Here is a 22,749-nt window from a genome sequence, read left to right on the forward strand (position 1 = left end):
GGGGGGGGTGTAGGGGAGAGGGTGAGAGACACAGAAAGAGATAGGGAGAGAGGGGGAGGTGAGAGAAAAGGAGGAGGAGAGATGAAGGAGGAAAAAAATGACTTCACGGCCACGACTGGACAGCCCCCTTTTTTCCCTTCAGCCTCTCTCTGTCTCTCAACTTTTTGCCGCCGCCTCCTCCTCCTCCTCCTCCTCCTCCTCTGTGTGTGTTTTTTTAAATGATTTGGGGAGAAAAGGGGAACAAGCATTCGGAGCTTGGCTGACGGTGCAGGCAGGAGCGTCACATAGGCAAACAGGAGCCTGAGGGGCAGCGCACTGGGACAGAAGAGGACTGAAGGCTTGGATCTGATGCACCAACTAAAAGATTGACTGACTGACAGACAGAAGAGGCAGGAAGCAGGAGAGAGAAAGGACCTGAAGATTTGTACAGACTCTTAACAAGCTTTAAACAATACATTTACACGTACAGACTGTATAAAAAGCAAGGGAAAACCTAGATAGACTGATTTATTTTTGTAGAAAGAAAAGACAGGCAGGCAGATACATTGTGAGCAAGCCTAAACATTTTTCCAGTCAGGACCGGAGTTTTCTTCCACTGGAGACAGAGAGAGAGAGAGAGAGAGAGGCTGGTGGACAGAGCTACACTTTGAACGAGAAGAGAAGAATACTCCTCTCCATGCAGCAATGCTTTTGAGGAACTCTGCAGAGAACTGCTGCTGTCTGCTATGTTCCTGGATGCTGACGCAGGCTTAGGACACATTTATCTTCACTGAATTCCTCTTGAGGATCCACTTTGTCTTTTTTTGTGTCTCTACAAAGTCCTTCTTCAGCACAGGTGGTATGCTGACTGACGCTATGTTTTCTCAAAGGTACTCTTTAACACCATCATGGACTTCCTGCCTTTTAGTCTTGTGCATCCTGGATGTATGGACCATAGCCTGGCCGGCTGGCCAACACTCCCGACCTCAGCTGCAGTCCAGCCGGTCCAGGCAGATGTCACAGCTACACTCCTCCTCGTCAGCCGGCAACCTGTCAGAGAGCGCTGAGAGCAAAGTGGAGCGCCTTGGCCAGGCGTTCAAACGAAATGTCCGTGAGCTACGTGAGAAAAGCTCCTGCTTGGACCTGGTCTTCCTGGTGGACGAGTCGTCAAGTGTGGGGGCCAATAACTTCCAGAGCGAGCTGAGGTTCGTACGCAAGATGCTGTCCGACTTTCCTGTTGCTCCAGAGGACACACGGGTGGCGTTGGTCACCTTCTCATCCAAGACCCATGTAGTTACGAGGGTGGACCACATCTCAGCGCCAAAGTCCCACCAGCACAAGTGTTCCCTGTTCAACCAGGAGATCCCGGCCATCAACTACAGAGGAGGGGGCACCTACACCAAAGGAGCCTTCCAGAGGGCAGCGGTGAGTCAGACTAAAATAAATTAACATATGTCAGTGAGGCATGTATGTCAGTCTGTGTGCCTTTTTATTTTTATATTTTCTTAGTTTTTTTCTCATTTCCTTTGAACCTGAGTTTGATATTCAGAAACATTAGCTGTACGGATGACTGCACAGTGTCTGTATGTGTATCAGTTAGTCTGCTGCGTATGCAGGGAATGATTGCTGCTTAGTACGGTTGATGTTAATGAATTCCTGAGCGGCCTTGCTGTTGCTCCTGCTTCCTCTAAATTACACACCAGCAGATAGTGAGGGGAAGCCACCTGCCGGCTAATTGTTCAGGAGATTCCAGTGATAAAAATACCATTAAGAGTGAGTGCACACTTGCACAGACACACACACATGCCCGTACATACTCAGATATTAACTGTATGCATGTAACACTGAACAATGCTGAGAAGTAGGTTTGGAAGTTTGAAGATGCACGTCAAGTCAAATTGAGAATGTGTAGTTGGTCTGTGAGGCGTGGGCAGTGCGTCTGAGATGAATACGTATTTCTTCAATGTTACTGATAAGGTCTTTCCAAAACTCCTTTTACCTAATTTCAGTTTTGCCCCCCTAAAGAGAAGCTTACTGGCAGTAATTTGTTGCAGAGGCGGGGATTTGAGGGTTACGTGGGATTACAAGGGGTCAAAATGTTAGCTTGTTTATGGTTTGTTGATTTGAGCTGCATGACACCCAGCCGTGCGCACACCATGGCGCACACACACTGGATCACACACATGCATCGAGGACATATGGCACAGTTCATCTGTCAAGTCCAAACAGCCCAGCTGTAAAAGCTGTGTTGGTGGTATAGGGGTTGGTCCTGTATAAACACACACACACCTCAGATCAGCTCATCCCTCAGATCTGCCTTCAGTTAGGAGCTCTGTGAGGCACTGTGCGTTATTTGAAATACACACGGGACAAAGTTCAGTAGCTTTTTGGGTCTACAAACTTGGTTTGTAATACTGCAGCCTGTTGCTAAGCTACTGTCGGTGATTTTGTGGTCTACATCCACACAGATGGAAGGACAAATGGCATCATGGCTTGTTGACAAAAGTACAAATTAAATCTCTTACCTTTACCTGTTTGTCATTTAATGACTCGCTGCAGCATCAGCTCTGAAAAGTTGCTAAAGTGTGATTAAAAACTACATCCAGTGATCATAATAAGGCAAATAACCACCTGTTTTAACAATGTTACATTGAGAAAATTATCACCTTAAAACATACTGTATACTAACAGCACTAACTTTCCATGAATGCACAGTAGATCATAAAAAATCACGTCAGCCTAGTTTTACAGACACAAAGAGGTGAGTTGAGTTTTGGCAGGTTTACCCTTCAATCCATCCCAGTTTATAGCTAATAGCCTTGGACCGCAGCCTCCGGCTTAGCGCTGAAAGCTTGGCCCTCAGGACAGGTTTTCAGCTCACCCTCCTTAGCTAAGTGCTGATAAGGAGACCGCTGGCTGCGTCCCAGCTGCTAAAGACCACAACAATACCAAGAAAAGGCTTTCTGGGGGAACTTTAGTGCCTTATCATTATTCACAAACACTCAGAATGTTTTGGGTGATTTATCAAGTGATGTAGTAGTCTAAATCAACCAAAGATGGCTTTAGAAAAAAAAAAGCAAGGCGTACTGCTGCTCAGGCTCTGAAGCTGGCTTCCAAACATTGTTGTTGATTCAAAGTCTAATTAAAATAAAATATTAAATTAAATTCTGTAATTCACCTATGATGGCATGTGCATGGTGAGAGTCCGTAGGCCAACGTGAGCCCTGTATGAGTAATGGGAGATCTACTTGCAGCCTACACAGAGCTGAGTTTTTTTGGAAAGATAGATGAGTCTACCAGATATAGACCGAGACGCAGCAGATCAACTGGTGCTCCTGAAGCCGCCCTACACCTGATAGATTCAGTCTGACGTTTACTGTCTTCACATGATCGAGCAAGTGATGTAAAAACAAAACAGGCCGCCTGTAATTTATCACCTGATCTCTGGGTTATTTTATCGTCTAAGTCTGACTGGAAAGAGAAAAAAGGAGCGTTTGTCGTCTCTTTCCATTAGCTGCATAAAGGATGGGTCTGCTAACACTAATCTATGAGGCACATATCCGCCTGTCATCGTGTACCGACTGAACTGTACAGAAACCATCTCAGTGTGTGAGTGTGTTGAATTGGGAATTTTGCAGTGTGTGTGCGTGTGTGTGTGTGTGTGTGCGTGTGTGTGTGTGTGTGTGTGTGTGTGTGAACGCAGGTTAGAAAGAAAGAGAGACAGTGAAAGTCAGAGAGAGAGAGAGGATAATTGCAGTGTAATAATAATAATGCCATATTTTATTCCCTTGGCTGGTCTTGGCTGTTCTAAGTGCTGCAGAAAGCTGGGATCCATTAAGAGAGACATTTTTCCACCAGCCGTGCATGTAGAGACAGGGCTCTCCTCCAACACTCTTCATCTCTGTCTTTCTGCTGTCTGTCTGTCTGTCTGCTGCCTCTCTTTTCACCCAATACATCATACAGTCTGTCAAAAGCATCAATTTACGTAGGTTTCAAAATGATTTCTGATTCAGGAGTTTTTTCAATTAGTGTAGGCAATTATTGTAGTTCCTGTTTAACTAGTATATGCAGTAAATGTGTAAATGTACACTTGAGAATATACTGAACGAGTAAGTAGTGTTTATATCTCTATTGTGAGTAAAATTTGCTAATATAGGCCCATAGTCATTTTCTAGCGCTCTTATGGCGTCATATGCTTCAACAAACTAGGCTGTACGATGTGTCGTCTGACCACATCTAAAGGCAAACGTGTTTATAGCTGCTCTGCGCAGCCAGGCTCTATCTGTCAGAGGTGAGATGATGCTATTAATTGTAGAAATTAGAATAAGGGCCCACACTTTCCCTGAAGGCATTCATGGCTTTGCACTCGAGAGTATTCGTGAAATGTTGTGAAAGAACGACAAGAAAGAACTTGAGGGAGAAGTTCAGATCCTGCATACTTTACGCACCCCCGGATACCTGGCCAATAGCTGCGTAAAGTGTTAGTCAGACGCAGCCCCCTAGATTCCACTTGTAAAGAGGGTTTCAGACACTATTGTTTGGAGCATGCTCCAAGGTCCCTTCTCTCTCTTTAACTGATATAAACCAGCACATCATTCTGTGTCTGTGTTTGATGTAGTGTAAATGACAGTAGATGTCGTACAATATGAATTTATTAAGGGTGCAGCACTTCACAGGGGTTCTGTCTCTCCTCAACCTCGCGTCAGACATGATAACCTGGTTGTTGATGATATCACTGACCGCGCTGAAGTTTTCCAGCACTTTCAAGGCCCTGATTGATGACTTTCAGTAAACATTTTCAGGCCCCTGAGGAACTTCTGCCCCTGATACAGAAGTAGTTCACATCACCTTCTCCAAACTGAATCATATTCCTTCTCTTCATTTCCTACTTACTATAATTGCCCTTTTTAGGTCTTATTTAATTCATTTTCCATGCATTTGCCTTTTACATGACCGAATATCCTCAAGGCTATATAGCTCATAGCCTTTCGTTTAATTCTATTGGTTGTTAGTAATCTTGTTGATCCAGGAATTATGGCTTTTTCCATTGTTGCGTTTATTATAGCTTGCTTTGGATACGAGTGTCTGCAAAAAAAAATACAGTGAGAGCAATGACTGCATCTGTAATAGCCAGTTAAAAATCACTTGTTTTTTTGTTTCATCATTTGTCTTCATCCTGAAGATTCGCCTCTGGCCATGTGTTGCCAGATAAAACCCACTCTTGCTCTCTGCAGGCGAAGAAACACGGGCGCTAGACTGGACTTGGCAACTTCACTGTGTCCGTCTGCCCTCAATGTTGCGTAAGACAAAGACAGATGGGCAGCGTGTGAAGAGAGATGTTGAGAGAAAAGGAGTGGAAGAATGAGAGGAAAAAGTAGAAGAAAGAGAGGGAAAAAGCCCTGGGTCGAGGAATTGATAGAAAGAATGTGGCTCTTTCTGGTGGTGATTCACAGTAATGTTTTTACCTGACTCTTGGTCAGGCTCTGTACGAATCTGGGTCAAAACAGACCTTAGAGTAGTTTTCTAGTGTTAGCCACTTAATAAAAGGAGCTTTCTGCTCAGCCAGTGTGTTTCTGGGACTGAAATCTGTATAAGTTGGACTAGCAGGGGGGCTTATTTTCCTCTGCTTCTACAGTGCAAAGTTCCAGTGACTCCTAATGTGCCCAATGTACAAGGAAAACACAAATTCACACACACACAGTTTATGGACATGTCTTTACGTGGTTGTCATCATTTTATTCAGAGAGGTTACATTATAGACTGTACTGGAGTGTGTCACATGAGAACGTATGTGCTTGCATTTGTAGACATTGTGCTTGTGTCGTCAACACAAAGCTCTAGACTTGTAAATCGAATCCAGATCACACAAACTCTTTTTTTTTTCCTACATGATTTTGGTCCTGAAAACATCCCCATTCCAACAGCCCAGTCTGAAAACTGCTTAGTTTTCATTTTGAATTCAGACAGAGCGTCTCGTCGACATCCAAACCTTGTAAACAAGTAGTTTAATTTTAATAGTCATTGTAGATATAAAATGAAGCATAATGCAACAAGTCCTACTTCTCACCTCATTATTCAGACACACATTTTGCTGGATAGTTTAGGAAAAATGTGACAGGTTGTCGAGTATATCAGCCACATTTTTCTAGTTAGACAACTTGAATCAAAGCCCGCATTTGTCCGCTAAAGCCTACAAATAGTCAAAGTAGTAAAGCTCTGCTTTAGTTGATGCTTTACTTCATTTAGCGAAACAAATATTGAGGGCTGGGTTTGTGAGGCCATATGAGTCAACGCCATTTCTCCTCCCGTTTTTATGTCTTTCCATCATGCTCTCCGCCAGAGCCGCAGACTTCCACCTCAGAGAGTCGAGCAGAAGAACTTCACCGCTGTCAGCTTTGATGCATTACAGTCAAAATATGCAGTATTGTTATTCAAAACATTGTCTATTAGATTAAATGAGGCTTGTGTAAGTTGCTTATGTTTGGCCTGTGAAGATGTACTGTACTTTTTGGCTTGTCTGAAGTGCACACCCTCGCAGGCAAACACATTTATATTTGATGTTAATGTTTTGGAGTCTGAGCCTTTGCCTGAATTTCTTAATAACCGGTAATGAGCTGTAGATTGCAGCAAGTTCAGGTGGGAAATGAACACCATCCGTCTGAATGCTGGAAAATGTTGTCTACGCCGGGGCCTTTTCATTTCTAGAAAACACATTTGCTCAGTGGAGCATTTTTTATTCTCTTGGCTGAGTCACAAGGCAAATTTTAAACAAGCCAGTGATTACTCACCAGCACTAAGTTCAAGCTAAACTCTCACTGTGAGAAGTTGAGAAGTGACACTGTATAGAGATAACACGCAGACAAGAAGGGGAGCTACTTTTTCATTCAATGAAAAAACAAAGACGACTACAGTTTCAGCGAAAGAACTGATGTAAACAAATTTCCCGTTACAACAAATGAAAGCAAGGTGCACCTCTTTGATCTGGCCCCCAAGGCTGGACCCAGCCGTGATAAGATGATAAGAAAAGTCTCTGTTTCCTGTCTGTGAAGCTGCCACATCCCACCATCTCACCCTTAATCATTTCCTCCCCCTCAGTCCGTCTGCTTCTTCCTCCTCCTCAGTATCACAGGGTCTCCTGCAGTCTTGGATGAGACAGAAGGATGGAGCAGACAGGCCGCCTCACCTACCAGCCAGAGCAGCCCTGATAAGACTGAGGCCAGACAGGAACGTCCACAGACACCAGACACCAGATTTAACATTTCAGAGTCAGGTCTTTACCATTACTGTATATAGCACCTTCTGTGAATCTGTGAAATGATTAATCAGGACAGTGGATGGAGGCCTTAAAATAACACACATTGCTATTTGTGGTGGGATGCGCAGTACTGTTTCTGTCATTACTTTTACTGACATTCACTTGAGTAGAAGGAACATTATCCCAGCTCTTTACCTTAATGTCTCACTAGCAGAGTATGAAGAGCGTTTTCAACTATACTGATTGGAAATTGGAAGCTTGAACTTTTCTTTATAAAAACCAGCATAACAATCAATTTGTGTACCCTTAAAACAATGTGAAGTCTGCATGTGACACCATGTCAAAAATACTATATATATTGACCTTTTTCCTTTCCAGTTGCTCAGTTTTAGTCATTTTAGAAACCTGAAGCGATTAAAAAATCCAGAGTTTTACAAGAAAAACCAACAATTATAGAAAAGTAAAAATACTTTTGTGTAGCATTAGAGGTTTTTTTTCCCCCACGTAACCATTCGGATTCATCTTGTGACTCATCTGAGGAGTCCTGATCCCCCCAGGTTTCTTCTTCCTGACTCACACAACTCCGTTTGCTTCTTGTATTTGTATTTCTTCTAACTGTTTCATAAAGTTGCAGTTATATTATGACAGAAAGCAGGTGCTACCTGAGAGTCCCATAATTTTGGTCAGGTTTTTCGGTCAACATAGTTGATGATGTATTTCATATATAAATATGTTGTTCAGATACCGTGATATAACTCCTGACTTCAATAGTGGCCCATAACATACTTTTCTCTCATGGCCTGAAATAATATTGTAATAGGAGTGACTTTTTTTTAACTCAATTTAATCTAATTTTGAAGTGTACTCACTACACACACATACACACACACACACACACCCTTTACTGGGTGCTTACCTAGCACGTATGCTCAGGGTGTAGTTGGAAAGTTATTCAGACAGTGTCACGGTGATCGAGACTATAGACTCAACAGGTCTCTGTGTGCTTTCGTGTGTGTGTGTGTGTACGTGAGTGTATGTTTTAGGTTCAGGAGGAAGAAATGCTTTAGTCTCGGGTTCCGCTCCTCTGGGCCTCTTCATACTGAATCATTCTGACAGAAGTATTCTCCGTTCTCCTCTTTCATAACTTTGTCCATCAACCTCAAATATGCTCTACCGAGGTCTTTTGAGGTATTTCCCTCACAACATGCTGTGACAGAGCTGTATTTTGTCAATATTGTCATCATTAATACCTCTGTCTGGAGGAGAAGAAACTGTGGGCTTTGAAGTGATTTTTTATTTTCCTTCAGTTGACTACTCAAGCCAAAATATCTTGATTAAAATCATTTTCCAAGCTGTTCCAAATGTAAAGATGTGCAGCTTTTCTTTGTGTATTATGATAGTAAATTAAATATCTTTAAATTTAAGACGATAGCCAATTAATCGAGAAACTAATCGGTAGATTAATAGATGATGAAATAAGTTGTTAATAAAAAAGATAGAGGATTGGACTTCTATTCGGCAATTCTCCAGAAGCATGACTCCAAATGAATGAATTTTTGCTCTGTCACGGCAGGACCTGTAATCAAGAAACTGTTTGCTAACAAGTTCGTCATATCAACTTAAAAGGTGATGATATGTAACTTGTTTCCGCTCTCCCCAAGTAGCCCAAAAAATATATATAATTATTATTATTATTGCAGGTTTAAAGATAAATGCTTGCGTAGCTAACCATCCAGGCTGTCCTATACAGGGGTTAAACTACGCTATGTGTTACTGTGTCTAATTGCATAGATAATATTTACCTTTGTTAACGATGTGCACTCCTGTTCCTTCTCACACTCTGCTCACCCCTGCCCTCCTCTCTGTAATGGATACTGAATATTTTCCAGAAACAGATGCCTACTTTGCGACCTCTGAATGTCTAGAAGGACCCCGAGGCCTCCTCATTCACCATTATCTCAGACAAACACAGACACACAACGTGACACGCAAGCTGGCCTGATGTAACTGACCTCTGATAAAAAGAAATATGCAAAGCCTGAATGCTTCCTGAATATATTTCTGACCTGTTTCCATCAGATTATCAAAAAGTTTTTTGTACAGAGCAGAGAATAATTGTATTCATGACGACATGGACAACTGACTCCTCTGTTCTCCAGCAGCTGTCACCATGTATTGATAACTTAGGACCCTTTGAATTCCATTACTGTCAGATATCTGTGGAGAAGTGTTGACAGACAGCCAGGTATGGCAGAGATATGCAGGCTGAAAGGTCAGCAGAGTTCAGTGGTCATTGACACAGGTCCTTCTGCAGCTCACTATTGTGCTGAAAGGCCCACGAGAAGCTAAAGGTGGCCCAAATATGTGCAAGCTGTCAGAAAACTGGGTGCTTACAAAGATCTCTTTCAAACAGCCCCAGCCACTAGGAATGTTGCAGTCTCTTATCTTTTCAGTTAGACACAGCGTATCTATCAGGGAAGTAATACATAAGTAAGTAAAATGCATATTATGTCTGGATGTGCCATTTCGTCAACCCAGAGCTTAAGTCATGCAAGTGCTGATCTCTAAACCACAGTTTGCTAAAATTTTTTTGTTCTCAACCATTTTATAATAGATTTTCCAAACTCTGGATATCACATTTGGAACAAAACTCTTCAATTTGACACAGCAGAGACTTTTCTTTGTAGGCCAATCCAAGGTCACTGGTTTCCTCCAACAACTCTCCAAGCATCCTGGTCCCATCTGTATTCACTACAGCAACCGTGGACTTGGCAGTGTAAGACCAGACTACATCCTTCAACTGCCTTCTTTATCCTTCCTCATCATCATTACATCTTTTTCTAGATCAGCAATCTTACCCCGTCAGGAACCCCAACACAAATTTAGGAAAACCCCAAGATCAGGTTTTACATCCATTTCATTGCTAAGAAAAGTCACAGTGTTGATTTGTCAGAGGGAATGGTTTGGAAAACAAGCTGGTAGGATAGATTTCACACAATACCAACAAATTTTTACCAGTGTAGTCTTTGGGTGATGGATGAAATACAGTTGGGAATTGAGTGGGGGCGTAACTAAGTGTGAAAATCCCATGTTTAGACAAACCGATGCATGCCGGGTGGATCGTGAAGGAGCTGGCAGCCGTTGGTGGCTTTGAAATTGAGGGAGATTATCTGAATCTGAAGGGACGCATGTCTGCATCTGTAGGTCGTCTGCATGTTTGTAGAAAATGTAGCCATCTTGAAAAGTTTTGCTATCCGTCTGTTTGGAATTGTAAAGTGAAAAAAGCCCAGAATCAGTCTTCGTTCAGTTATTCTAGACGTTGCTGAAAGGTTGTAAATTACTGCAGTTATTGCTTTTAAGGTATTTGGCTTCTGCAAAAGCTGCTGAGTTTGTAGTCGCTGTCTTTCCGGCTGCTGTTTGCATCACACTGTCTGCTTTTCACTGTCTCAGTTTTCCTCAGTGGGTGATCTGTCCATCTGTCTCTCTTTCATTTCTGCTGTTTTTCTCCGCTTCTTTCTCTGCGTCAAGCCTAATTGTCCTGCCTTGAGGGTATGCGGCAGCGTTTTTTAGTCGACGTCAGTGTATACAGTATGTGCTGGTTTGGATGCTGGGACTGTCCCACTTGGCCTTGGCCTTAAGCTGCTGCGGTCAAATAACCATCGACTCCAGTTAGAGAAAGAATTAGAGAATAAAAATGAGGTGATTGAGGCCAGTGGAAACAACACGGAGTGAGTGAGTGAGCGTGCGTGCGTGCGTGCGTACGTGTGTGTGTGATACCACTTTGATTCCGATGCGTAAAGTCAGGGCTTTGTCCAGCTACTTATCCAGTACCAATTGGGTTTCTGTATTCCCCACAGCTGATTGGATTTTTTCAAAGGATAAAAAACATAACTCTTCAGCATGTCTATGATCCTTGTGCTGTTGTCTGCCTGTATATCTAAACCAGAGAAACAACAGTTGATTTGTTTGCTTGAAGATGAAAAACACACCCAGATACTTCACTTTCACCACAACCCGTCACCGGGACAATCACTCAGTGGAAATACCTGTGGCTCTGCGGTTGTGGATACTTATCAGAGTCACTCTGTGACATCTTTTAGTGTCTTCACTGCACGCAAGAAAGTGGGATTTACACTATGAATGAATGTGTAAAAAATGTTTTTTCTAGCAGCATTTCTCATTCTTGTTCTCTTGTTTTCTCCTGGTACATGCATCAGGAGTCAGATACTTTGCCAGAGGGGATATTACCACACACCACATTGTCTTTCAACCCAGCCCCAGAAGAAATTATTCTCTTGCTACTTGCAACACTTAAGTCACAGTTATCTTGTGCACCGTTTTTTTTCACTCCTTTTAGAAATATGAGAAATTGGAAGGAGCTCAGCGCAGGAGACTGGAGAGAGCAATCTTTACATTTCCCGGCTCTGTAAAACACAGATGCCAGTAAATCCCCTCAGTGGACACAAAGGTAATTTCAGACCTTTCTGCATCAGGCTTATGCATCCGTTACTGTGTCCTTTTTTGCGTGTTACCCCTACAGTTCAATGTTCCCCAAAGATGAGGTATTAAGTTTTAATGACTGCAGTGTGGAGGAGCGTAAGCCGTCCTGGTCCTGCCATAAAAATCTGATCTGCAAAGTGGGGAGTCTCCTGGAGCTGCTGTTAGCTTATAAAGGCAGATTTCACCATTTCAGCCCTCGCTGTTTACACCCAAACTCATAATAAGTTATATTGTAGTGCGTGTCATGTCATTTTCGGCTTATTTTTCCTTAACCAATCAGTGCTGGCTGAACAGTATCTGTCCTGTCAACATCACTTTCCGTTGACACAGAAGCTGCAGTAGCAGATGCTTGGAGCAGTTATTGTTGGTCATGCTGACCAAAGAAATATGTCACACTTCAAAGAGAGATGCATCGGTTTATCCATTCTTATCATCATTTTTGTCTGGATCAGAATTGTGGCTCTGGTACCAGGCGTTGACATTCCCATTCTCAATCCCACCTACAGAGCTCTGATTGGATGTTTGTCTAACTGCATGAAAAGCCGTCAGTGTCCACAGCATGATATACCTATTTTAATCCATGAAAAAAGTGTGGATGAAGATTCAGGTGGAGACACGAACGTGCGTTTCTCTCTGTTACACCTTTTTCACAACGCACATTTCGACTTGTCAAAGCAGGAAAATCACAGGTAACTAATAAGATTAATGATTGCTCAACTTCACTGAGGTAAACCTTTTGAGCCAGCATGCACAAAACCAGGGACTGGACCCCCTAACTGTATCTGGATCTGTGCCCTTCCTGTTAAATGTCTTACTATCTGCTGTGAAAATGTACATGATGCATTGACTGAGTTAATACTTCTTTGTCTTATGATTACATTACTGCCCCCGACCTGGCACTTTGCATAGCCTGTTTAATTACATCTAATTTGTATTTTAGTTTACGTGACCTTGACAAGAATAGCTTAAAATTAGCTTCACTGCTGAATACAGTGGATCTTACACTCTTTGGTCAGTCAAATGCACACACCAACACACGTGTGGTTGCAGACACACACTTTCCTACACACATCATGCTCACTCTCTTCAACTCACACTCTGTTCTTTCCACTGTGTATTCACACGCACACACCTATACACAGATTCCCTCTTACTTAAAATACTGCTCAGCGATTGATAGGTGCTGCTGACGCCAGCCTTGTGGAGCTCTATGTGAGTGTGTGAGAGTGATAAATGAAAGGCGGGTGGGGTGGGTGATGAGGTACGTTATGAAATGTGCGATTCAGAGAAGAGTGGTAAGCAGACTTTGAGGGTTAATACTCAGGGTCAGGTTAATAGGTCAGGGAGGCGTCAGCGAGGACAGGAACTGACTGTCAGCAGCTTTAGTGTCGTGTGTCGTGTGTGGTAAATGCCGTGATCAACTATGAATATCATTAGAAAACAGGGGTTTCTTGATGTCACTGGAAAAAGTGTGTTTTCACTAGGCCCCCGTGCTGTGGAAACCATGTTCTTTTAAAAGAAGGTTGTCTGGCACATATATTTTGGATGAAACATTTTCCGTGTATTGAACAAAGCCTGACCGATACAGGATTTTTTGCGGCCAATTCCGATATTGATATTTGAGATTTGACGTGATCCTCCTTGGCAGATGGGGCTGCCCAGTTGTTGGAAATGTATGTGTTTGCATTTTTTTATGAGCACTTTAAGGAGTTTTTCTCCATGTTAACTCAAAAGTTGAGAGTGAAAGTTGATTCTTGACCTTGGAAACTTAAGCGAAGCTCCAATAAATGTTTTAGTAGTTTACGAACGTTTGACTTGTCATTTGTCATGTCACACTGTCATCCTCGGTTCACAGAGATATTGCTGTTCAATTTTTTTTACTTAAGGTCTTCGCATCCATGTGGGCTCAAAAAAGATAGCGAGTGAAAATTCAATCTTGACCTTGGAAAGACTAGTTGAAAAACACTGAAATAAAAATTATTGTGATATGATGAAAAGCTGCAGAATGGCTACTAAATAGACCTTGTGGTGAAATAGTTTTGTCAACTGCTATTTCTGTGGTCAGGAATTAACTTTTAATCTCCACATAAACATTTTTGATTAACGATCCTTTAAAGAATTGCAACGGTAATTACAGAGCGGGAGATTTTACAGTTGTAAAAATAAACTGGTCAGATCTCTCTGGTGGACAAACAAGGTACTGACTGTTCTACAATAGTTACCAGCTAAAATAAGCTTATAATATTTGCCAAGCAGATGTATCAGTTTGCCTCTAATATTCAATAACAAGCATGCATTTTTAATAAAGCAGTGAACTGTGTTTGATTAGTGTACTTGAACTCTTCATCTTGTTGCTACAAATCAATCAAATGCCTCTGAAATGCTGTGCCGTGCTCACAAAACAGCATTAAGTAAGTCCACAGCTTTGATTAAAGACACAAATCACACAGATTCTTTAAGCGTATGGATTTACTTTGGCATCTTGAGATTAGGATTTACCAAAAGCATCAGACCTTGGCACCTGAAGAAACCAAAACTATTTAAAAGAGCCAGTAGTGGCAAACTAAATAACATGTTTTTATGGGCTAAGGCGTGTAGGTCTATTAGTGAACCACTTGCTATGTTGAGGTTAGCGTTTGAGAGCGCCAGATTCCATTTCAGTTGTTTTCTTTGGTTAGTGAGAGTGTGTACGTGTTTGTCTGACTGTATGTCTCTGTTTGTGAATGACCGTTTAGTAGCTAATTGGTACATGTATTTGTGAGCCCACAAATATGCCTACATCCTGTTGTCTTTGTTTGTGTGCTTTTTATATGATTTTATTTTATTTTTTTTGCACATTCCCCAGGTCTGATTGTGCAAGTTCTTAGTTTCTGGTCTCTTACTTGTGTCAGCCTCAGGGAGAAACCCTGTTCCAAGAAGTTACCCAAATATAGAGACAAAATACGCACTCGCAGCTGTAATCAGTTCATGTTTGAAATGCCATGTGTTGGCAAGAAAACAGTCATCTAGAACCCGATATGGATCACCAGTCTCATTTTCAGAGAACACAAAAGCAGACAAATGCAATCTGTTTCAGTTTGTGGTATCCAAACAATAAATGCAGGTGTTTCCCAGCAACAGCATAATTTGTACTGGTATTTAAGTTTTCTCGGAAAACAAGTATGTGCAACATCATCGTATGTTTTTCTCTTGATTTATGGTGAGGTTTAGAGGTTTTGTACAAATCCATGGCAACTCAGGCCTCGTACATATGATCGTCCAGCAATAACGCTCAAAATGTGTCCTCCTCTTTGAGTGACCTCCCAGCTTGTGCTTCCTCTTGATATTATGAGGTCTAATATAATTTATCCAACCAACGAGGGCCGAGTCCAGAACAAACATGAGAATCAATAAATTGAAACCGCTCCATGAATCTGTACAACAAACACTGACGTGTCTTCAATTCCCCTGCTCTGTTAGAGGAAATCTCCATCTGCAGCCGGGGCCAAGACAAACAAACCCCTCAGGAGAAGAAAGAAGGGGAGGACAGAGAGAGAGGAACATGAGGAAGAACTGCAACTACAGCAACAACAGTCAACATAACAAAGGAAAATGCTCCGTCTGTCTCCACAGTGCGGTCTGAGCTAAGTCTGGACGAGATCAGATACATTTTCACGGATGCTTTGAGCCAGCGACAGTCCCCAAATCATTCTCTGTGTATAAGCACTTTCAGCGCGCCAGTCTGAAGTCAAAAAAAGCATCGCGCTCCACCTCACTGTTGCCTTTTGTTTATTTCAAAATCAAAGCTTGGCCTTAGAGATGATGCTGTGGCTGTTCTGCGGTTGGGGTAGAGGGGAATGATTTCATGAATGTTACCATAATTTGCGGGACTTCTTCCACTCTTAAAAGTAATTCTGTTGAAAATTTGTTTTTATGTCACATGCAGACAATTTCCAACACCACCACAAAAACAGTTTAAAATGCTCTGCCATTTTCCAGCTGTCTAAAATATCAACGTTCTTGCTTGATATGATGCAATCATAAACAGAAGAGATCAATCAGATGATATCTGCTGTATTAGCTTACTCCTGCAGCAATAGCAGCAGTTTGTTGAACCTAATACAGTGCATGTGTAACATATTAAGCACACTGGTTTTCATCTGATTAAGGCAGCACAGACATATGATGATGAAATTAGCCAGTAACCATACCTTGCTCTCAGTATTGTGTGACATATTGTGCAAACCAAGCGGCTGTACATTCAGTGGGAGAACAATCAAAATGTCAGTGCCCGCAAAATAAAACAGATGAGGTCAGATGTGCAATAGTAAGACCTCCATTAAAAAAGACAGACATACTACACTGATACTTTATATACCTTATATATTTGCTATATACCAACTACAGGCGGACAGAGAGAAACAAAACATACCATTTAAATATTGAAAATGTCAAACATATGCCATGAGCGTAGAAAACAAAATGTAATAAATATAAATAACCTAAGATACATGACACGAGGCAGATTGCCAAGCCAGCCTGACCTTACTGTCGTCCAACTGGCACTCAGACCGTAACCACTCTTATTATTCTTCCTCCCACTCAGTCAAACCAGCTATCCTTGTCCAATTACCCAGAATGCCGTGTCCGATTGGAACACGGTCAGTGCCTAAAATGTTTCTCTCAGCGCCTCGTTCCGCCAGCGCAACACAGAGTCCAGTGGCGGTATAATTGAATGACTTTCTCATTTGCCAGCCAAGATAGCCTTTCCCCTTGGCATCACATTGTGGAATTAGCTTTTCTCTTTCTCTCTGCGTCTCTCCTCCACTCGTCCCCGTTCCCGGTTGAGTTGTCGAGTTTGATGAATGGTGTTGTGACAGAAACCGTCAAGCTTACACTCACAGCCGGCCAGCCTACCGTGTCTGGCAATTAGCTGACTGTCCGCACTCTCTTTTCCAACTGTTTGGATGCAATTGCACTTCGCAGGCAAACTGGGCTCAGTTTGGGCCCGCTTGCAAATCCCCATTACACAGGCAGAGTTTAGTGAAGACTTTTAAATCATTAGGTAGTGGTAAGTAAGTCAGTGGTTGCCAAATTGGGAGCTGTAACAGCTCCTCTGTTCTAGGAATAGTTTTCCATCCCTAAAATTTTGCCAACTATACCCCAGGCAGGTTAACAACTATGTATGCACTCTCTATGCAACTTCAAAAACATCATCTGTGGGTTTGGGAACCTCCACTTTAAGCACAGTGATTGATGAGTGGTCTGCTCCTAAAATATTGTACCGCTCTTTGTGTCCTCTGAAAGTACAGATTACCTGCACAACAGAATGAATCTGGGATGAGACACCATGTGGGGTTGCCTGATATGCAGGCACCATTGCAGGAGATGTCTAAGAATTGATTTATATATTTGGAAGATGTGGCCAAATTTCAAAGGTCTGAAATATATCAATGTTTCCATAAAATCTCTTTATGCTCCAGATTATAGAAAAAAAAAACATCCTGAGAATTGATCAACAGTAAAATACATGCTTCTGTTTTAAATATTCACCTATCCTACACTTGAAGATTTTATTCATCATAAGAAGTGACAAAATAGATTTTACCACTGGGAAGCAACAATTTATGCTAGATGCTGTTGCAGTGTCAGTTTCCAGGTTTTCAGCTCTAGCAGTCACTCTGTCACAAATGCAGAGTTGATAAAGAGCTATACACAGACTGTGTCCGCTGTCTGGTTCATTACTTTATTTGCCACATATGACTGTTGAGAAACAGCCGGACAGCAGCACAGTGTATTCAACAGTCTTCGCTTTCGTGGTAGAGGAGTAATTTACAGTGGAAACTTTAAAATACAAGATTTGTGGGTAACAGTATTGCAGTAGAGAATACCATAGATTTTTAGATAATACTTCACAGGGAACAATTCTTTGCCCTTATTACTCACCGTGCAGTTGTGAACACAGGTTAGATTACCTCTAAAGGGCAATGCTTTTTGGCAGCTAATTCTAAATTATGAGTGTTGAATTTACCAGAGAGTTTTTGAGACTTTCTTTAGCAGGTAAAAATAACCTACTTTGCCAAAAAAAATACGAGATTACATTTATGAGATGGACTGTCTTCTGTATCTGAGGCAAGTTGATTTACATACCACTCAGTCATGAACTGTAATTGGCTGAAAGTTAGGAAATCAATCTATAAAAGTTATTTAGGAAGTTCACTTGTGAGTAAAGGATATGTAATTTGCAGTACATAGGCAAAAACATGCACGTATGGCCATTTGCATCCCGGGTGGCACTTGTGGAAACTAAAGTTCTTACCCTTACTGTGTCAGGATCGTGGCTATCCACTGAGCACAACAAGAGCATGGAAAGTTTTGTGAAATAAAGTTGGTGAAACAGATGATGTGGCATGAAACATTCCACAATCTGTGAGAGGTGCGGAACAAATGGAGTCAAAGCTTGCAGGCAAATGATCAGAGATACAACCAGTTCAAGAAAATACATGTGCTCTCAAGTCAAAACATCTCAGGATTCATTTGCCTTTAAACGGGATCCAACCACAGATAGAAGTTACTTTTGAATCAGAAGCCACTTTCAAGAAAATGAAAAATGTGTCATTCTTGTGAGGCAATTTATGAGGAACAAAAACAAGATGTTTGTGGGACACAAGATGGTGGCAGATCACTGATCTGACCGAGGGAAAAAATCTTTGCAGGTGACCCAGTTTAGCTCAAATATGCAAAGTATGGGTCTCCGAGATGTTGCTCAATTATACCAAAGTTGAGTCTAGTGTCTGTAAGTGTGTGTACATGTGTGCATGTTGGTCTGTTGAGCCCCTGCAGCGATATTGTTGTTATTCTTACCACCCAAGCCAAGAGCAGATAGCCTGTCAAAACAAGCGCTCCCACTTCCGACCGATGGGGAGACCGCTTTCCGGACGGATGTAGTTGGGTTGCTTTTTTTCTTCTTCTTTTTTTGATCTGCTGTGGAATGCCTGCAAATAAAGTTTTAGTTTTTGGAAGGTGGTTCTCGAGGAAGTGAAAAACCATGTCAGAGAATAAAAAGGTAGACTTGTCTTTCAAGCTGTGGTGTTCATGTGTCAAGAAGAAACAGCTTGAAGTCCATTTAAGTTGCAGGAAAAAGCATCTCCATTATAGAAATACGATCATACAGAAGTCAAACCCAGGTTTTGTAACTTTTATCTGATCTCTGATCAGTTCAGTCACTAAATGATCTGTGTTGGTGAGAGACCAATGATGTGTTTGGGTGAAAGAGCAGCTCATAGTCCATAAATGCAGTATATCCATATGCACATTGTGTTTTAGTTTATGGGCCGGTATTAGCGAGTGAGCTTAACTGTTACTGTTGTAACCATGGTGGTAAAATATTAAATTGTACAAATTATTTGTCTTTGGAGATTATTAGTCAGTTAAAGTACATAATTAGTATAACAAATATTTAAAGGTATGATTTTATGTTGTCGACTCATGATTACACTTATTTGCTGCAGGACATAGTATCTGCAATGCCTGCACAATCAAATACAAAAAAAAAGCAAATTGGCTACTATCAGTGTTAATAAGTTATTGTATTCCATTTTTATTGAACCTAACTGTGCACCATTCTTTCACTGTGTTTTACATAGTGAACTAAACTTAAAACTAGTCAGTGAATAGCTATTGAAGAACGGTATACTTCTTTATTCAGTGTGGTATCACTGTTGCAAATGGAGAGAAAAAAACAAATCATTAACCAGCTTTGCTCAGAGCCAGGTGGGTTCGGGTTCTGATCAAAGTCACAGGAGGGGCTGATGGGAGGCCAGCAGTGAGATGGAGATGGAGCGGGGGGTCCTAATTTAGCATTCAGAATAGCTGCCATGCATATATAAGCCTTTGATTAACAGCTGGGGTACCTTGGCACCATCGTCAACCCCTCAAGGTGTGGAAGGGTTTCCTAGTCTCTTCTGCCAAATGCAATGAGGTGCCTGCTTTTGAAGTTCTAATCATACAAGCATCTGTTTGGAGATGGAGTCCGTCAGAATAAGGTTTCAGTTTTTCATCAGTGGACTTTAGGTTTTATTTACATGATTTATTTATATTGGAAAGGGTATCATGCATATGGCAGGGTTGGTAAAATAATCAGGTTTGTTAAGCTTTGAGGCTCTTATTTAATAATTTAATCACTTCTCTTCTTTATTATCCCAAAGAACAATGGACAAAAAAATCAGGTAGTTTTATTTATGTAGTACTTTGAAGGTCAATCTTTGGGTTTTTTACTTCTTATTAATATAACATCAATTGCTGTTCTTTTGTTAATGAAAATTAAATTAAATACTATAGATGCAATACTTGATTCTGATCAAATCTTACCAGAAGTTTGTGTGTAGATTTGTACACTTTGAGACTGTATCACTTATGTGTGTGAACGTGATTCTGCTGTTTAAAAAAAAAAACAGTCACCAGCTTCACATACAGAGCGCTCATCTCTCCCCCTCTGCCAAAGTTTTGAGGCGTTTTGGAGCAGCGATAGATTCGTTGCTCTTACCACTAATCCCCCCAGGCCTGTTGGTCCCTGCGCTATCACCGCTGCTTTGACAGATATCAACGGCTCTAAACTAGACACACTTAAATTGTCCGATTAATGCCAGCTTGTTATCTCTTTATTGGACCTGCGCAGGCATTGAAGCACTTGTCGTGTGCGTAATTGATGAAATGCATGGGGATGTACAGCATAGAGAGGCCTCGAGCTGACATACGGCTGACATACAGCTGTTCAGATGCATGTACAGATTGAGATAAGTAATACGTTCAATGACACTTCATCTGTCCGCTGCATTCAACCATCCAAATTAATTAGGTAGTAAAGTAGTCTAAACATTAGATCAGAGTAGTGCAATGCAAGTCAGCATCTTTCAGGTTGAGTTCAAGGATATCTGGAAATGTTTAAGCAATGACACAGTTACAAAACGCTCTCACCCATTGTTTTATGTAGCTTTTTACTTGTTTTAAGGAAGATTTTAAGAATATTTACTAGATAATAAACATCTTGACTTGCATTTGCCATTATTTTTACAGCATGTTGGCTTAGTCTCAGACAGGTCTGTTAACATTTGAAGCTGCAATTCTACTTTTTCTTTCATCTCTGTCTTTATCCCTCTGTTGTTACAGCATATTTTATCCTTGCGCTGTAATTATCAGAGAAACAAATGTTCATATGAGTGAAATCAGCCTGAATTTAGATAATATCTATAATGATTCTCTCATCACTCACTCAGCCTCTTTTCTTCTTTTCTTACATGCATTTTCTACACATATACACACAAACAGAATGTGTTTAGCTCTCCTTCTGATTGTTTTTATTTGTTAATTGTTTGCTACTCTGTAACGCCGTGACCAATAAGATCTAGAAGATAGTTACACTGAAGGGCAGCCCCTTCCCACACACTGGCTCCTGTGGTTGCCTTTATGTTAGTACTCTGACCTAAAGTATGCAGAGGCTATTCGGGAGGGTATTATTAGTGGGTATACATGCGTATGCTTCGTTTGGTGGTATCTCCACGCTCGCGAACACCCGCCACTGACTCATGGCTAACGCAGAAACCACTGCGGCCCAAAAGCACTTTGAGCAGACGCCTAATAAAAGCCCGAAACACTCACACATACAATATTAACACATAAAGAGGAGACAGCTAGGCATACCAGCAAGTGTGCACACATCCATTTGTTCACTCCTCTCTCCTCTGATGGGGTGCGCTGACAGCTGGGAGCGGCTGCAGCGAGCCTCCCCGGGCTGGGAACCGAAGCAGCAGGCAGCCTGGAGCTTTGAGGATCAGAGAAACCAGGCTCTCCCTCTCCTCTGTTCCCTCACCAGCCTCCTTTTCCTCCCTCACTCCCTCGCTTCACCGGCTCTATAATTACGCCACTCCTGCTATAGCGGCTTGAAGTTTAGCCAATTAGACAATAAAGACCAGAGCTTTCTCTCCTGCTCTGCACCCCTCCCTCTGTGGTCACACCCTTGTGTGTCTCCTCTCTCTTCACCTCTCGTATTTTACAGTCTGTCATGTGTAGCCATTACGTCCTGTTTGGACTCAGAATACAGAAAAATCCAACCTCGCCCCAACACACATCCTTTGTTTCCCTCCCATTCTCTAATTCTTTATGATATTCGCATGACCTTTCTAGCTTTCAGTAAGTAAGTGGATATCTGTCCTACTGACTTCATCTTGGCTCCTTCTGCTCCTTCAGTTTCCTTTATTTTCCCTCCTCCTTATTGCTTCTTTTTCTTTTCATCCATTGTTCACTGGTTTTTATCCACAAACCCTCTTAACCTCATTTAAAACACCCGTACAACAAACCAAGACACTGTCAGCATGGCCTCCACAGCAAAGCTAGCAGATGGTCCTGTTGGGTGTTTTTTTCTTTACTCCAGAGAAAATAAAGATATGTTTCTCTGACTTTAATGTTCAGTCTAATTGTATGTGGTGGATTGTAAATGGTGGCTAAAGTTAGTTTGGGAACTGTAGCCGGTGTCTGGGGCGGACACAGCAGCCCGGTCTGCATTGCCCAGTGTTCTCTGGTGGTTTTAGACCACTGGCAAGCAGCTGCGCAGTCTGTAGGAGAAATAATTACAATTGTAGAGCTTTCTCCTTTTTTGTCCCTCCTCCCTATCGTGCCCTCGTTGCCTGTCTTGCTGATGTAGGGTTTTGAGGAGCCCTAGAATTGAGGGCTGTTCTTAGTGGTTGTGTGTGACGTTCTTCGTTATTCAGTTTAGTCATGTCACTAAAGCTGGAGCTATGTTGGTCGCCTGCTGGCAGGCAGAGCAGTGGGAAGTGTGTGTATTTGAATGGTCAACCTTTGCACAACAGTAACAGTATGACTACACTAATGTTGCTGGTTCTTTGGAAGTGCAATGTCTAAGTACGTTTTCCTTCTAGCTTAGCATAAAGACCGGAAGCAGGAGCAAATAGCTAGCTTTGACCTACAAGCACCATATGTCATTTGTTCAGTCTAAACAAAACCAAATGTAAAAATGTCAA

At 41.8% G+C, this 22,749-nt stretch overlaps 1 protein-coding gene across 3 annotated transcripts in view; it reads left to right on the plus strand.

Moving 5' to 3' along the window:
* svep1 (sushi, von Willebrand factor type A, EGF and pentraxin domain containing 1) overlaps positions 1-22,749 on the plus strand; it is a 92,767-nt gene that overhangs the window by 765 nt on the left and 69,253 nt on the right. For 2 of the 3 annotated variants that reach the window (XM_046064336.1, XM_046064338.1), the window contains exon 1: positions 109-1,404. In XM_046064336.1, coding sequence (XP_045920292.1) covers positions 841-1,404 — 564 coding nt within the window. In that variant the 5' untranslated portion in view covers positions 109-840. Of the gene's footprint in view, positions 1-108; positions 1,405-22,749 lie in introns of those variants that run through there. The other variant, XM_046064337.1, reaches the window with a different exon arrangement.

This window comes from Micropterus dolomieu, linkage group LG12 (genome assembly GCF_021292245.1).
Source record: "Micropterus dolomieu isolate WLL.071019.BEF.003 ecotype Adirondacks linkage group LG12, ASM2129224v1, whole genome shotgun sequence".
NCBI classification, from domain to species: Eukaryota; Metazoa; Chordata; class Actinopteri; order Centrarchiformes; family Centrarchidae; genus Micropterus; species Micropterus dolomieu.